At 45.4% G+C, this 18,208-nt stretch overlaps 1 protein-coding gene across 2 annotated transcripts in view; it reads left to right on the top strand.

Moving 5' to 3' along the window:
- The window catches only part of Cracr2a (calcium release activated channel regulator 2A), a 131,670-nt gene that overhangs the window by 88,452 nt on the left and 25,010 nt on the right, over positions 1-18,208 (top strand). For both annotated transcript variants that reach the window (XM_047550077.1, XM_047550076.1), the window contains exons 10-14: positions 2,627-2,698; positions 5,973-6,018; positions 8,058-8,164; positions 11,288-11,621; positions 15,764-15,899. In XM_047550077.1, the coding sequence (XP_047406033.1) occupies positions 2,627-2,698; positions 5,973-6,018; positions 8,058-8,164; positions 11,288-11,621; positions 15,764-15,899 (695 nt within the window). The remainder of the gene's footprint in view (positions 1-2,626; positions 2,699-5,972; positions 6,019-8,057; positions 8,165-11,287; positions 11,622-15,763; positions 15,900-18,208) is intronic.

The raw sequence follows: 18,208 nt of genomic DNA, 5'->3' as shown, positions 1-18,208 counted from the left end.
CTCCTGTCACCCAGAGGCCACCAGTCATGGTTTCTTGTGTGTCCTTCCAGAGTATGTATGCTCTATATGTGCAACCGTGCCTATGTGCATGCACACACACACACACACACACACACACGCACACACACACGTTTTCCTTTATAAGATGGTAGCACACCAGGTGTTCTGTTCTGCTTAATCTTGCATTTCTCACTTGACAGTATATTTTGTAAAGTGTTCCATATCCCATCTCTTTCCTAAAAACAAAGCCAATGGAAGTTCTCTAAAGGGACCCATAAACCTCCTGCCAATGACTACAACAAAAAACAGCAGGTTCTTTCTCTTTCCGTTTGCATATTACCCAGGACTAGACTTTTAGAACCTCTAGCTTAGAGTTTAAAGATCAGTGAGTCAACTGACCTAGTGTTATTTTTTTTCCAGAGCCTTTCTTTTTTGTTAACACACAAAAAGTATCTGAATAGATGTGCGTGTCAATGTGTGTGTGTGTTTGTGTGCACATTTACCTAGACACACGTGCACTGGACAAGTAGATAACACACATATTTGCACAAGTCTCTCCATTCCAATTCTTGGATGGCCGGTTGTGGAAGGACCGTGTATTTCATTATAAACAAGTAAAATCATGTATGTCCTTCAAGTGTTGGTCTGTCTCCATCCGTCCACTGGTACTTAGACAGGGTTGGAGAAGATCCAGAATGCATTGTGATTTAGGAATTGGCTTCTCAAACACTTAGTGAGAACCCAGGTCTTGGATCTCCAGTGAGTGATTTTTCCTTAGTAGGGGACAAACTGTTTGCTGTAGGCTGTCTCTGGAGAGAGACTGGAGCCAGGGCTGGGGTGGGAGAACTGTAGAGCCAGGCACAGGAAATTGGCAGCTCCCAGGGCACCAAGAGAGGAACAGGCAGATCTGCACACATCGTGCTAATCAGAGCAAAGTCCTAGACCGGAGTTCAGGGACCCGATTTGGATAATGGGAAATACATTGTTTTCCCTTAAGTTGAAATTAAATATAATTGGTAATAAAATGTGAGGAATTTGCGGCTCTGTAGGAGCCAGAGAAGTTTTACTGCTTAATTAGGATTGTCTGAGGTGAACTTGAAATTTGATTCAGTCTGTTATTTCATAGAGTGACTTCATAATTATTCCATAAAGGGGGAAAAAGAGAACACAATACCTCTTAAGGAATCCGATTACTAGGTGTTTGGCAGGACAGTCCTGTGGACCCAGCCTGCTAGTGCTGTTGTCACCCTCAGCAATGACATCAACAGGATAGCAGAGGGGTGACTGTCCTCTCAGCCCAGTGAACACAGGCCAGGCAGTCCTGACTGCTTGCCAAAAGTGATGCATTTATCAGGCTGTAGGATGTTCCTACACTAAAAGCTGTGCTGTGGTCCGGAGGTGTGCACTCTGGACCTTTGTGGTTAGATTGGAGAGCGATTTAAAAATTTCTAAGCCATGGTTCAAAGTACAGAGGAAAAGATGGAGGCAAAACTGTGAAGTTAAGCAAGTTTCCCAATGTCACCCAATTCTGCTTTAGTTTTTTCTTTCCCTTTCCTTTCTGAGTGATGCTGAAGACCTCCCCAATTCCTTCCTTCCCTCTTTCCCTCCTCCCTCCCTCTCTTCCACCTTCCCTCCCATCTGCCCTCCTTTCTTCCTCCCTCTCTCCTCCTTATTTCTCCCCTCCCCCTCACCTCATTTACTTCCTGCCTCCTTTCTTCTTCCTGCTTTGATTTGTGGACCATGTCTCCGGCCAGGCAGCCAGGCTGGAGTTGAGCCTGTAGGGCCCGGGCCCTGTCTCCCAGTCTGGGTTGCCTTGTAGTAGTCCTGTGTATCAGCCTCTCACCTTCTCTCTCTCCCCCTTTCTTGACAGTCCTGATATGACTGACAGACTCACACTCTGATATAAATGAGTGATTTCAATTGATGCATTCAAAATCTTCATTATAGCTAGAGATTTAAAAACCCTGTCAAGAAATGAATGCCCAACAGTGGAAAAATTCCAGTTATCTAAGAAAAGATTGGGGATTTGGAGGGGAAGGTGGAAGAGGGGAAAGGATTCTTCCAGAGCCCCCCCAAACAAACAAAACCATCATCTGGTGGAATGCATGGGGTCATGCAAGTTCTGCTCTCACCATCCAAGGTCAGGCTGGAGAAGATTAATTCCAATTCCCTAGAGTCTGAGTAGGGCAGGATGGTTTGAAGCTTGAAACAATGGTACAGGCATCCTTCAGCCACCCGGGCATGCGACCTGGAATGAGAAGGTTGGGGACAGAGGTCTAGGTGAGGACCCTGCTCAGATGCAGGTTGTCTGTGTGACCTCAAGAGAGTCATCAAGCTGACTGTCCCTGTCTTTAAAACATGGATGGTCTCGTGTTCAAACAGGGCGTCTGGACGAGTAGCCCAGCTGATGGCTATACTAAACACCTGCACAAGGTACTTGCTCTGCAAGGGAAGGCATATTCTTCCATCTGCTCTGCCTCCAGTGCAGGCTGTGCCTCTGATTTCTGGTGTGAGGGCCCCTGCCCTCTAACTTCAGCACAGTGCCTCATACCTTATCACCCACTTCCCTCCCCTGATGGCCACCGCTCATCATGCTCATCACAATCTGTGTCTGCCTCCTCCTCAGGGAAGTGTACCATGTGACAGAGAGCCTCCAGCGGGAAAAGTCTGGGCTCCTGAAGCAGCTGGATTTCCTAAGGTGCGTGTGGGACACATCCCAGAAGCCTCAGGTCGGAGGGCCAGTCTGGCAGTTCTTCACTGCCTATGTGCTGGGGAAACATCCATGCTAAGAGACTGCCCTCATTCCCCTGGTCTCCAGTGTATGGTTTAGAACTGAGTACTACCCACCCTGTGATGGGTCCTTTTGCACACGTTCCCATTTCCCTGTACAGTTTGCTCTTCTTTGTGGATATGCTCTGTCTCATTGTTGGTGTCCCTCACTGTACTGTGCATAGTGCTTGCTCAAGTAGGACTAGAACTGGATTTATTGAGCAACTACTCTATACTAGATACATTATCTCTTTCATCTTCAACAAAGCTGTTAGGCAAGTAGGGCAATTGTTAACCCAGTGATTCATTGATGAGGAAATTGATATTAGAGAAATGAAATAATTTACCATAAGCGACATAGCTCCTCACTGATGAGCCAGAATTGAAATCCATAACAGGGTGATTCTTTTTGTTCAGTTGTATTCAGCTTCTGTTTGTGGAATGAGTTAACACAAACAGCCAAGAAAGGAGTTTTCTCAGCTTTCTAAAAACTCACTGAAATAAATCCAAAGTTCACTGGCCTGGAATGAGGAAGAAAGGAAGGAAGGGAGGGAGGGAGGGAGGGAGGGAGGAAAGGAAGGAAGGAAGGAAGGAAGGAAGGGGAAGGGAGGGAGGGAAGAAAGAAAAGGAAAAGGCAAAGAAAAATCCACATGGGGAAAGATGGAATTTTCAATTTTGCCTCTGAGGTTTCTGTGTTGCTGTACCTGCTACCTGCTGGTCCCCTCTGGCATAGCCATAAATCAGAAGGGCTTTGGGTCCTGATTTTTAAAGCATACATGGTTTTGAATTACTTCCCAGGTATGTTATAATGTCTTGGGGCAGATTTTTCCATGACAGTGAAATCACCAGGAATCCAGGGGAGAGACAATGCCTGGGGTGGGGAGGGGAGGGCAGCAGGGGTGGGCCTCGGGGAGGGATCTGCAACTGGCGTGTGAGGAGGGCTGCCATCCTAACATGAATGGGGGCAAACACAAGTATGTTCAGGGCAGTGGCTGGGGAGCAAGCACCTTGGAGTTGGATCTGGTTCCAGACACTGCCCCTCACGGTCTTGTGTAACCTTGGTCAGTGACTTAAGCAGCTGGAGTCTTAACTTTCTCCTACCTAGCTCACAGGTGTCTTTGAAGAAGACACACAGGCGAAAAAGAATCATGACAGGGTAATGGTGTGGGCCAAAACAGATACATATAAAGAATGTAGCATTTCTTTAAATACTGAAACTTCTGCATGGAGATGGCTACACAAAGCAGGAAACAGCATAGCTTAAGGGGTGGCATCCTAGGTCCCCAAGTCCCTATCCAGGAGCATGTCTTCTTACCTGCTGGCTACACAGAGCGAGGGTTCTTCTGACATGAGCAGTTCATTTGGCCAGTCTCAGAGTTTACAAAATACCCTCCACGCCCCTGCATCTGACTTGTCCCAAAGGCTCTGGCTGTATCTGCTCACCTGCAGGTAACTAAAACAACCCCAGCATATTCCCAGTGTTTTCTGCAAGACCAGGGGAAGTGGAGGTCAGGTGCCTTGGTTGCCATTCCTGCTGCCTGCCTGAAGTCTGTTCCTATAGTTTATAGCACACTTAGTAGAGGGCCTTGTCCACAGTAATATCCAATAAATGGCTGCATTTGGGACCTGACCATCACTGTGCCTGCCCTTCTCCTTCAAAAGTGTGCATTGGTTCAGAGGCCACTGGTCCAATGAGTAACAGAATCACAGCACTGCAAGACATTTTGAGGTCACCTGCTCACCTTCTGGACCTCTTGCATTAATAGATGAAATTGCCAACAGTAACCTCAAGGGCATCCTGCAGTCACACAAGTCTACTCATCCCCCGCTCCTCTTTCATTAAAACTCCAGCTCTTCTTTCCTCCTGCATGCTTAGGCTCCTGGTTCAGAGACTATTACACAAGAGAGAACTTGCTCCTGGGCCAAACTGTGCCCATGTCTCTGCCTTCTTCTCCACTGTGGTGGGTGAGGCCCTCATAGCAGAGACCACCCCACCCCACCCCTGCTCCAAGTCTGTGTTCTAGAATTGATCCTACCCCATCTCACCTCCTCAAGGACTATTTGTTCTCATTCTCTTCCATTGTCATTTCTTTCTCTTTTGGGGAGAGACCTACAAATATACTCTAATATTTTGTAGTTAACATCTTTTGTCTTCTCTTCCACATCCAGCTACTATCCATTTCTTCCACCCCTTTATGACTTTCAAAAGAGTCATTTTCCTTTACTGTTTGCATTCTTTGCTTCATATTCTTAACCATCTTCTGTTTCTGCCACTGTTCCACTGAAATAGTTCTTATCCAAGACACCAATGGCTTCAACCTCACTAAAAACATTGGTCCATTCTCAGAGTCCCACCCTTGTTAAAGCTAGAATCAGACTCTGACACCCTCTGCCATCTACCCCATCCCTACCCCATGATTGCATATCTCATTTGAAATAAAACTCAAAGTTCTTACAGTGGTCCACAAGGCTGTTCATGGGCAGCCTCCCAACACACATTTTTCTGGAACCTCGTCTCTTAACTTCTCTCCCTTTGAGCACCCTTATGCTACCCTGTTTCTCACACACACCAGCTATATTCCAACTCAAGGTTTTGCCTTGTTCTGCTCTGCTTGGAATGTTTTCCCCAGACACCAGCCTAGCTCCTCTCCTCTCCTTCAGGTCTCTGCTCAGAGGTTGCCTTATCATCAAGGCCTTTTCTGACCACTCTAGTTGAAATAGCATGCCACCTTCTTCTTTCCACTTTCCCATTTTATCTTCTCAATAGCAATTATCCCCTAACTAACATACAAGTTCCCTGAGATAGGAACTTGGTGTTTTGTTCACTGATGTGACCTTGATAGCTAGAACAGTGCCTGGGAAGTAGTGGATGCTCAGGAGACATTAGAAGGAATGAATGAATGGTTCAGAGAGGGGAGCCCCATAGCAAGCCCAGGGCAGAAGGAGCCCCTAGTGATGGAGACCTGGCATGAGCCTGAAGAGCAGTGGGGCCACAAGTCATTCGGTCTCATCTCGTTTCCTCTCAGCTAATTTTCATACAAACTCTCCTCTGTCTTTAAGCACATTCCTTAGGAAAGAGATTCACGGTCCCTGGAACCTCCATATAGGTCTTCCCCTGTACACGTCTGACCAATAAATTGGCTACCACTGGGTCTATCAACTACAAACCCATGTTTGAATGCCTTTCCCCTTACTGTCCACAGGGAAAGGAACAAACACCTTCGGGATGAACGGGACATAAGTTTTCAGGTAATTGGCTATTGCCCCTTGTGGGTGGGAACAGTGGGAGATAAAGATGGTGGTCCAGGGCAACCAGATCCTTGCCAGGACTGAACCAAGATGGTCCAGACACTTGTGATGAGTTTGATCCTTTGGATGTGGGCAGGACTATGGCCTAAGGTGTTTTGCGAATAATAAAAATGCAAGGTGAACTCCCGGGGTAACAGTGTGTGAATTTTCCATGAAGTAACACACTTTCCTCTTGGCACAACAATAATTTGGGTGGGCTACACATTTCCTGGATGCAGAAATGATAGTTCCTTCCGTGAGATGGTGCAGTTGAAATGTCATTATCACTTTTAAGTCAAAATGCTCAGTTTCTTCCTTTTCTTTAAATTTTGCATTTTTACACTGTCATAGAATAAATTAAAAGTGTGTGTATTGCTATATACATATTCCATTTTATGTGGCAGTTTTGCTACTCTGTAGGGGACCCCTCCTCTTCCATCCTGAGCACCATACCTATATACGTTACTCCCAAATAACATAAAATCCTATATTTATTTAGAGATCTTCACTGTGGGTCACACAGAACAAAACCTAGTATTCCATGCTCCCCTGCTCATCTTTCCCTTTAGAAAGTTGCCACTGAATCCTCTGAGGGAAGAAAAGTAGGGCATGATTGACTGACTTGTCTTCTTAATTATGGGATTATCATACTACAAATTCTGTGTGTGTTCCTAGGAAAGTCATTAACCACCTTGGACCATGACCAACTGTCACATGAGGAAAGAGAATTCCTATTCCTTTTTCTTCCCATGTTCTGGAAGTTTTCAAGAAAAATTACTGGAAAGAGAGTGATGGGTGCTGGACCTTTGGCAGAACAGTGACCGTGACCTAATTATGGTCAGCCTAAGGCAGTTAGATTGCCTGAATTGGTCCCAACCTGGTTTATAACTGCCAGCCCCTGAGGGACCTTGTAATACCATCATTTTGTTGATATTCCCGACCGGCAGCAAACATCTCTGCCACCTGTGTGTACTATCAGAGCAAGGCTTAAGCCTACACAGGTTTGCTTGATGATGATAATGGTCATAATTGTTTTAGAACTAACAGTGATTTTTTTTAAACTTCCAACCAAATGTCATCCTACTCCCTTGACCTCACTTCCCTTTACCTGCCAAACTCATTCTGCTTTGAAAAGGGGATAGGATGAAGAACTCCCGTGGGAGATTGAAGAAAGAGAGATAAAATCCTGTCGATGTGAATAATAATTAAAAATTCATTTGGCATCATTAAAACCATACCTTCAGGGGCCCTGGGAGCCTGCAGCACCTCTTGCCCTCATTAAGGATCATTGGGAATCATGGGATGACTGATTAATGAGAGAGTCTTCCTGTGATCTAACCCCCACCACCAACAACCCATCTCCTGGAAGACATCTGTTGGGGAACCTTGGCAAAGGAGATTATAAGCCTCCACTGCACTCAATTTCTGTGTTACAGATGTTTGAGCAATTTATCTATGCCCAACCTGCTTCTACAAAAGATCTGAAAAATTCGACAGTATCATAGGAGTCATGAATAGAGTGATGGACTGGGTTAATTGACCCTCTGGGCTGGTCACTTTCTCATCATATTGGAGCCTTTGGAAGCAAGGAGGGTTTAGAGTGTGATTTAAAATGCACAGAAAGGGGTTGGGAGTACAGCTCAGTGGTAGAGCACTTGCCTAACATGTGTTAGGTCCTGGGTTCCATGCCCAGCACTGCAAAAAAAAAAAAAGAAAGAAAATAATAAAATAAAATGCACAGAAGTTTTTTATGTAGACACTAGGCTCAGAATTATTCGTTCATTTGATTAGACTATTGGAAAGAAGATGGAGGAATTCTGGTGGGAGATGTTGGAAAAGCGGAGAAGGAAAGAATGGTAACAGAGAGGCCAGGAAGTGTCCTGGCTTACTCCAATCTGGTCTAGAGCCTGACCTAGGAGGTGGGAACCTTGAACCCTTTTCTGTTCAAGCAGTGGGGCAAACCCACAGGCATGGATCTCAGACCTTTTGTGATTCTACAGAAAGAAAAGGCAGCCAAGGCGAACACGGCTGCCCCCAAGGCAAACTGGAAGCAGAGATCTGGTTCTGTGATCGGCAAATATGTAGATGGCAGAGGGATTCTTAGAAGGTAAGTCACCATGTACTCCTTGGTCTGTTCATTCATCTGTCACTCTTTGGGAGCCAGTTCTGGGCCTCCACTCAGTGCAGATTGGCCCCTTGAGATATGATCCTGGTGGGAAGGCCTGAGGTCAGCTGTATGCACTCTCCTTGATTCTTCGAGGGCATAACTCTTCCTATTATCACATCCACACAAAGCGAACCCCTGGGACAGGCCATTATGTTTGGAGGCTACCCACCCTGGTGTGAACCTATGAAGGACTGAAGGGTGTGCAGATGAATAGAGAGTGAGGACAGGGAGAGGAATTCAAGGAAGAGAGAGATGGAGGGCAGCTGGACGATGCTTTGTTGTCTGTTGAGCAGAATGGATATGCATGGTTTTACAGGAACTTGACTGTGTTGGCTGTAAAGGTCATGGAGTCTCTACTGAACTATTTTTTTTAATTTGTTCTTTTTAGTTATACATGATCGTAGAATCTATTTTGATATATTCTAGTTGAACTCGTATACACAAGATTGGGGCTTTGTCAGAGCATTTCAATGATTCATATTTAACTAACTTAAAGATAACATGTTTTGTTGCTGTTGGAAAGCACATGATTGAGTTTGAGTACTCAACGAGTTGGCTTATTACTCATTCACAGAGTCAAGCCAGTCCCCTGCCCACTCCTCTTTTTGCATTGGCATATGCTGCAAACACATAGATGGCCACAGAGAGGTAGAGGCACACATTGATGGCCACAGAGAGGTAGAGGCAGTCAGATCCTTCAGTATCAGATCCAGGAAGAAAGTCTGTGAACTTGCTCATGTAGAAGACGATGAAGATTGCAAGCATGAAATAAAAAGATGTGCAGAAGGAAAGTGACTTTGGGAATGTAGATCAGCTCATCAGTAAAATCTTTGACTCTGATCATCATGAATTCCTTCTCTAAATAGCTGAATAATGAGATACAATTTGGGAACAAAATTTCTATAATAGTAGTTGCCCTGTTGGTTCCTCAGAACTGAAAGAATTCATTGATTGATTGATTCCACAGGCCTTACTGATTATGTTCTCCATACCAGACATTCTTTTGAATTCTTAAAGGCTCCAAGGAAATTAGATGGGAGGTCCCATCGTTAATATTCATTATTAAATGCTGATTTAGTGAATATTTTTGAGTGCCTACTATGTGCAGGGTATTGTGCTATGAACTAGATATGCAGTGGTGAGAAAAATAAATCCATCTCTGTTCAGTGAGCTTAGAGTTGAGTAAAGGAAAGGGACAATAATCCAATAAGCAACAAATTGTGAACTCTAAATTCCAATGCAGACCTTGGCAGAAGTAGCTACTCTCTCTACTGCTGGCAGATAGCATTTGGTGGCAAAACCAGAAATGAACTTGATCACGCTAAGCTGAAGTTTTATAGAATGTCAAGAGGGCTTAAGAAATTCCCAAATAAAAAGCTTTTCCCAAGAAATGTTACAATATAGGGTCTAAGTGGCTATTTCTTTTCTGGTTGCAAGGCCTTTGAAAAAAACTTGCTGTGTATGTGTGGCACATTTGCTCACATGTGCACACAAATATTCACCCATGTGTAAATAAGTTGATGAAAATGGACAGAACACTTATTGTGTTCTGCATTAGACAACCAGTTAACAGGCTTGATAGCATATAGAGGAAGTATGTTGGAAAGAAGCCAGTTGGTTTTTATTTAAAACTGATTTTATAAGGAGAGGGAAAGGTGCTTGAATTGCTACAGATCTCTTATTTTCTATCAAGGAATCCAAACCAATTCATCACTGCTGTGAGCAAGAACTGTATTTTAATTCATCTTTCAGAATGCAGTTAACTTTAGAACGGTGATATGTGCATTTCAGTTTTCTTTTCCTTCCCACTGTTGGTTCTTAGGAATAATAAATATTATAAGCCAGGGAGCAAAATAAAAAATGTTTCTCTATTCTGTATATCCTGTGTCCTTTGCTTTTCTTCATTGGTTGTGTCACCTCACTACTTTACCCTTTTCCACTCTCTTTTCTAATTCTTATGTGTGTGTCTCTGTGTGTGTGTGTGTGTGTGTGTGATTTGTTTTTGGATATAAGGTCTTCCCTATCAAACTTCCATCCACTCTAAGACAATTTTCACCTTTAATTGTTCACATAGACCTTAAGAAACTCCTATGCTCAGGAGGATCTGTGAGACCTTTGCTCTCAAAACCTTCCAAAGTGCTGGTGTGTAACTCAGTGTAGAGCACTTACTGAGCATGTGCAAGGCCCCAGATTCAACCCCCAACACTGCAAAACAAACAAACAAACAAACAAAAACAATTCTGAAAATATACAGCCTTTCAGTGAACATGCATTGACTCTACATTCCAGTTGCCCAGTTATGCACTTAGATCCACTTACTCCTGGCTCTGATTTCCAGGGACACAGAAAGACAAAGGGAGAGGAAAGAAAGGGATGGATATGTCTTCTGACCCAAAGCCCCTTCTCAAGGGGCAGCTGCCTCTGACTGGTAAACATCTGCTATGGGGGGTGGGGGTTCTCTCGGGGCAATGGTACCCTCACACTGTTGAGGGAGGCTGTGTGGACATGCCTGTTTTTTTGGCATCATCTCATCCATGAAGCAGAGGTGGGGCAGAAGTGTGGAGGCTGGAGGAGCTGAAGTGCCTTAACTAAGGACATGTAGTTAATAATAGCTGATGCTGGGAGCAGAAACTGGCACCTGATTGTTAATCTGGGGTGCTTTCGTCTGAGTCTGGAATCTCCTTTCTTCACTACCTTCTCCTTCATAGGCCTCACTCCGTTTGCAAAAATGTGTTTATTTGTGTCATTTTTGCTTTGGTCGCTGACTGAGCCCAGCACTCCAAGAGGTGGGGGCCTCGGTCGGTATGGTCTTACCTGCGTCTTAGTCAATACCTGGTAACAATTGCCTTCATCTTCAGCCTCAGGCCCTCAGTTTGAGTGTGTTGCAGGAAGGAGCTGAAGAACAATGGATTTGTTGTTTTTCTTTCCTTTCCTGGAGTTCTCTTCTCCAAAGGCAGGGTGCTCTTCAGCGATCTGACACAAAAGCCATCAGGCCGCCCTCCAGCTTCTGTATTAATAGGCTTTCTGATATCCTCCACATGTCTTTCTTCCCCATCCCAACAGCCAGTCAGAGGAGGAGGAAGATGTGTTTGGCTTGCAGAGGAGGAAGAGCTCCCTGGGCCTGAGTGGATATCCCCTCACAGAAGAGGAGTCAGGGACTGAGGAGACAGCGGCTGGGGGTCCACCCCGCCGGGCACTCCGTAGAATCATCTCTATTGAGGAAGACCCCCTACCCCAGCTCCTGGGTGGTGGCTCTGAGCAGCCACTGAGCAAATGCCCAGAAGAGGAGGAAGACTCTGAACAGGCAGAAGAGGGACAAATCCAACAGGCCACGCCTTTGGAACTCACCCCCACAACTCCCAGAGGACAACCCGTTGGCAAAGAAGCCCTCTGTAAGGTAAGGGCACAGCACACCTTGGTTTGGAGACCTCACTCCTATGCTCTGTCCCTTGCCTTTGAGCCCAGGAGCCCCATGGAGCACTCAGAAGGTCACCTGCTTTACCACATTAGTATCTTATAAATGCCACCTTTCCCTACTTAGTTGAATGTCATGCAGAGAGACTCAGGGGTCCTGATAGATTTCGTTTGTAACTGTTATTTGCCTCATTCTCAAACCTTTTCTCTCTCTTCTGATTCAGATCCAAAACATTTATTGAGCACCTACTTAAGCTAGACCTTCTGCTGAACTCTTAGCATACAACATCAGATCCTTGCAAATGAAAAAATTAAACAAATAAAGGAATGAAAAAAAACTATCAGATACATTCAAAGTTGCAGATTGCTACTGCTATTGGCAGAGTCAATCCCTGCATTAGAAAGTATGCATACCATGAGTGAAGTGGCTCACACCTATAATTGCAGCAGCCCAGAAGACTGAGGCAGGAGGATTGAGAGTTCAAAGTCAGCCTCAGCAATTTAGCAAGGCCCTCGGCAACTTAGTGAGACTCTGTCTCTAAATAAAAATTTTAAAAGGACTGGAGATGTGGTTCAGTGGTTAAGCATTCCAGGTTCTATCCCCAGTACCAAAAAAAAGGGTGCATAACATTGATTTTCTCTTAGTTCTTAGGTTTTAATAATCTAATCACCCTTTATTCTCAAATGTCTAGCCTGCTGGTCCCTATCAGTGTGATCCCACCCCCAGCCCTGACCGGGTTGCCTGCTAAATTCTGCAGGGAGAAAAGAGACCACATGAAAAGTTTTTCTCTGGCTCATGGTAATGATATCCTTCTCCTCCTTTATGACCAAAGTCTCAAAATAAACTGCTCGGGTCCTCATTCTCTACTTGACCCTCTGAAACAGTTTTTAAAATGTCATAACAAAGTGCAAGAAGTCATTACCACTGAACTTCTTGACACTGGTTGCCATTTGGGGTCTGGGGTGCGTGCCTACATCTCACCCCTTTGCAGGTTCTACTACAAGGAAAAAGTGGGCAGCTGGGCAGCACCCACGTGGTGGGGCCCCTCCCTCCAACATGCCCAGCCACATCCCCTTGAATGTGCAGACTTGCACGGGCTTTGCAGTGGGCATAACTGATGTTTAAAGGGCCCTTGGTATTCCTCCAAAATGTGAATGTTCAAGAGGTCAGGAGACAGGAGTAAAGAAAAAATCTAGACTTGCAAATCTGCTGAGGCATTATCTGATGCGGCCTGTCAGAAATGCTTTCTCCCCCCTCCACAGATGGGAAAGTAAGAGCCCTAAAGGGAGAGGCGCAGCCCCTCTGCTGGGCTCTTAGCATAATGGAGAATGCACTTTTAAGGGTCACATTTTGTAACTCCTCTGGAGGAGCTCTCTCACATCTGTGCTCTCCCTGTGAGTCCGTGCTGCCATTTTGCTGGAATAGAAACTGCAGTGAAGAGGAAACATGGTTTACTAGAAGCCACACGATAGTGTCAGAGAGTCTGCCCTTTGGGAGGCTGCTGTGAGGCAGGCCCTGCCACACAAGCCTGGGGAGGTGTAAAATGGTAGCCAATAGAAAAGAAGAGCTTAAAAAACATCAAACCTCATGAACCAGCCCTCTGCTTCTAGCACTTTTTTCAGAGAAAATAACCAAAATTGGATAAAGATTTAAGTCAAGAATGTGTTACTTAAAATAGCACATGGTAGCCAGGATTACAGCCAGCAACTCAGGAGGCTAAAGCAGGAGGATCACAAGTTCGAAGCCAGCCTCAACAACTTGGTGAGGCCCTAAGCAACTTAATGAGACCCTTTCTGAAATTTAAAGGTCTGGGGATGTGGCTCAGTGGTAAAGCATCCCTGGGTTCAATTCCTAGTACCAAATAAATAAATAAATAGAATAAAATAGCACATAGTTGAAACCATAAATTATACTGTATTAATTTAATAGAATAGTATACAGCTGTTAGAAATCACACTTTCAAAAAATTTTAGCAACTCAAAGAAATATATATAACAATAATTATGATAAAATAGAATAAAATTACAGCTGGGCACAGTGGTACATGCCTGTAATACCAGTGGCTCAGAAGGCTGAGCAGGAGGATCACAAGTTCAATGCCAGCCTTAGCAACTTAGCAAGACCCTAAGCAACTTAGCAAGACAGTGTGTCAAAATTTAAAATTTTTAAAAAGGGATGGGGATGTGACTCAGTGGTTAATACCCCGGGGTTCAATTCCTGGTATCAAAAAAAAAAAAAAGAAAAAGGGAAAACTATGACAAAAGAGGATATGACTATGTATCATACATATAGTATGTATAATTATATATATTACATATAAATATAATATACATTATGTAATATATAATATACATATAATTATATATTACATAACTCAAATCTCCTTATATAAATCATATACTCATATATCTATCTAGAAAAGGGGCTGGAAGAAATGCATCAGAATATGAATAGTGATATTTTAGGGTGGTAGGGTAGATTATGAGGAATTATTGTTTTTCTCCCTACTTTTCTATATTTCCTAATTTAAAAAATTAGCACATTACTTTTATTTTTTGAAGTTTCTTTTTTTAAAAAAGCATGTATGAGGGAGCACACCTCCTATCCACCAGCTGAGGTTTCCTTTTTCTAGGCTCTATAGTCCAGTTCCCTGTCACCTAGCAGGTGGACTGTCCCTCAGAAGGGACAGCAGGTTCAGTGCCTGAACATGAGCAGTAGGTCACTGCCCTAACCAGGTGAGCCCTGCCTGAAGCCGAACCATCTATGTGTTTATGTTTGTGTACCTGCAAAAAAGGCCCTCTTCCCAGGGGAGAGGGGTGGGGGCTGCAGGGTTAAGGGTCAGGCAATGCCTCTGCCACCAGGACCTCCTCCTTCTTCCTGAGCTTCATGTTCTCCACATGGGGATAAACAGATGGGTGCACTATGTTTTACTCTCAAACAAATGATAATTAGAGGTACAGGGATAAGACACTGGCAGAGTACCAGTGCCCTGTGCAATGCATGAATAAAGAAAATGGGGCAGGCAGCATAATTTTTGAGTGCGAGTTGTTTCCTTTTTTTTTTTTCCTTTTAATTTTAGCATAAATTCCTGTAGTTGACCTTGAATTTCTTCCTAAGTACTGCATGAAAGTGATTTCTCCCCAAAAGGTCGTTAATGGCTTTTCTCTGAATCTCAAGTACTGCTGCTACTCCATTATAGTATTTGCTCAATGAATGCAGATAATTCCCCTCAAATCCACTTTTAAATAGATTCCAAAGAGCTCCTCCTTTGGTCAGGCAGGGCTAAGCTGGGCTGCAGGTAAGGCTCAGGAGAACAAGCTGTGCTTTGGAAGGACTGACCCCTCAGCAGAAGGGACACCATGCAGGAAGGTCACTCTTTATACCACCACCTACATACTTTGTGTCCTAGAGCAAATCTATCCTGTTTCTCCACTTTAATGTCGAAAGCTGATAGGCAGGTTGGCTACCAGCTCTGTCCCTCTGTGGGTCAGGGAGAAGCGCACCATTATTGGCTGCCTCTGGGAGCATCATGGGACCTCCCAACTTACCGAGTGGGCAAGCATTGTTACCAGAGGAAGATGGTGATTCCTACACAGAAGCTGATGAGATGAGACAGAAGAGCCACGTGCAGGGAGGCAAGAGTGTCCTCCTTCCATCCAGGCTTTCAAGGGCAGGGCAAACAGGGATATCTCTGTACCCCTGCCAAAGAAGAGGCCTTCTTCTTTCCGTCTCTCTTTCTCCCTGCAAATGCCCCAGTGTGTCCTTCCACACATAGAGGCTTCCTGGCTCCTCTGTTAAACCCTGCTCTCTGAACCCTTGGCTCCTCCTCTATGTTCTCAGAACTCTTGGAGCATTGTGCTTTAATTGTCTGCTTCCACACCTGCCTCCTCCCTGGCTCACAGCACGTGGGCCTTCCCTTGGTTGGTGGCTATTTCTCCTCCCTTCTACTCATGCTATAAGGAGCCTCCATGCCAGAGCCAGGCACTAACTGCATTCTGAGTCTGGAGTGACTGCCCCAGTACTAATCTCCTGTGGAGCCCAGCAGGGACAGGTGAAGGGTGAGTCCAGGCAGCAGCAGGGGCTCGTGGACATGCTCAGCAGGTGACCAGACTGTCTGCCCTCAGCAGGAGGAAAGCTCTCCCTCCACCCCAGACCGGCTCTTCAAGATTGTGTTTGTGGGCAACTCAGCGGTAGGGAAGACATCCTTCCTCAGGCGGTTCTGTGAAGAACAGTTCTCCCCAGGCATGGCGGCCACTGTGGGTGAGTTCTGTCCCTGAGAGGGATTAGGAGCCCACAGGAGGCCAGTGGGACTGGCTGGTAGGGACACTAGTGTCTGCTGTGTTCAGTGGTGGGCTGGGAGGGGCTGACACGTTGCTGGCTGCTGAGCTCATTTGTGTGTGATGGAATCCCTGAACTCTCCATCAACCAGCCCTGGGCTTAAGGGGAAAAAGTTGGCAAAGATGGATTTGGGGCTCTTTTGTTCTATGAGCTCCCACCACATTGTGTGACTCCTTTCCTGTTTTCAGCAGGACCCTGAATCTTCATGTTCCCTCAGGACTGACCAGGGGTTCTCCAGGGACTCACACCCTGCCACCACACTCCTCTGCCTTTGAGAGGGGCCTGATACTTCCTTGCTTTGCCCCTCCAAGTGCATGCAAGTCAAGTGTGTGTGTGTGTGTGTGTGTGTGTGTGTGTGTGTGTGCACGAGTGCTCTGGACAGCTTCACTTACCAATTGAATTTTACCTGTCCTACATCCCATCCCTGACAGCTGGAATTAATTGTGGAAGTTCATTAGGCTTAGCATTAATGGATGATCATGGCTGGATATGTTCCCACTCTCAGATAATATTTTATTTAAATAGAGGCTATTAATTGTTTTGCCCTAAGTAGCACAGCACATTGGAATACGTGGCAAGACCCAAGGGCATACTGACCTTTTAGCTTCCAAGTTGAATCACTCAACCAAAGATAAATACATTGAAGGCCTACCATGTACTATTTAAGCTGACTGTGAAACCAACTGTACTTAATGTATTTATATGATCTGAGTATTGATCAAGGGCTGTTATATTTATCATTTCAGTCTATCTTCCCAGCAACCCTAGGGGACAGTTATTGTTATCAGCACAATAGCCAGATCAGGAAACCGAGGCCCTGAGAGGTTAAGAGACCTGTTTGCATTCCTGTCAGTTGGTTAATACTATTCCCTACCCCCTGAACACACCTTCTATCCCGTTCCACCTGGGGGATATTATTGCCCTCCAATAATATCAAGTTGTATGCACTGGTACCTGGTGGATGATAGGGATGCTTCTCTGCCCTGGAGCCAGGAGAGGTTGGTGCAAGCAGGAAAGGCTGTGGAGGTTCAGTGAGACATCAGAAGTCCTGAGTCCTCCTCCCAGCTCTGCCACTGACCATCCGTGTGACCTTGAGAGGACATGATCCCTTTTGGAGCTTCAGTTTTCTGTCATCTATAAGCTGAGTGATTTGAGCCAAGTGGTGAGGCAGGAATTAATGACTGTGCTGAGGCAGACCTGCCTCCTCTGGAGGTCAGTCCAGGCAGTGGGCCCGAGTCAAGTCATGGCTCCAGCACGGGTAGGAGGCAGGCGCATGGACGGCCTCAGACCTTCAAAGACCTGCTGCCACCCCTCCCAGCACTGTGCCTTTCCTGTCAACAAGATCAGGATCCATTTACATTTCCAACCTGTGACCCTGAGATGTAAGACTCTGAAAAAGAGAAAGACTAATTTGCACTTCCCAAGAGACCAATTATGGAAACACCTACAATTTAGGAAGTGGGAAAAAAATCAAAGTTTCCAAATCAGGAATGCCCTTAATCACCCTGCTAAAACACACAGGACAGCCGCTCGGGTTGGTTTCCCTGCCATGCCACATGCCTTTCTCTATGCCGGTGTCTGTAGCAGATGTCACACCAGCCTCTTAGAAAGTACTCCTATAGGGAAATGTAGAAGTCACACACACCGCTGAGGCCAAAGCAGTCCAACTCCGGAACGGGGCTCTGGACAATCACTTGTCAAGAGCAGCAGCCACAGCCCCACCCCATAACAAGGACTGGACTCTCCTGCAGGCTCCATCATCAGAGGGTCTTGCTGACTTCCTGGTTTCCCACACTCTCCTAAGAACACTGTGTACTGAACTCGTGGCTTGTGTGTAATGTGAGTTGCTATAATACAGCCATGTGACTCGAGTTATCCTACCCATCCCACCTTAGGAGCCAACCTGTTCCTTCAAGAGCAGCTGCCTGGGCCTGTGGCTATCCTGGAGATATGATATGGTGGGTTTTGTAGAACGCTGGAGCTGTAAAGAATCCTGAAAATAGGCTGTTCAGGCCCTGTCCTGTCGTAAGAGAGAAAACTGAAGTCCACAATCAGACTGCATATTAGAAACTAAAACTCGCTAGCACCCGGGACTCTAAGCTGGTTCTCGACCTCCCTGCTTTAGATCACAATCGAGAGCCCAAGGTATTCTTCTCAAAGCATTTCCTGACAGAATGCCCTTTGTACTATCTTGGCACCAGTCTGATTTCTATCCCACCCCACATCCTTCT

The sequence above is a fragment of the Sciurus carolinensis genome, chromosome 4 (genome assembly GCF_902686445.1).
Source record: "Sciurus carolinensis chromosome 4, mSciCar1.2, whole genome shotgun sequence".
NCBI classification, from domain to species: Eukaryota; Metazoa; Chordata; class Mammalia; order Rodentia; family Sciuridae; genus Sciurus; species Sciurus carolinensis.
The sequence above is the reverse complement of the archived record's forward strand: the minus strand, read 5'-3'. Positions and strand labels throughout refer to the sequence as shown.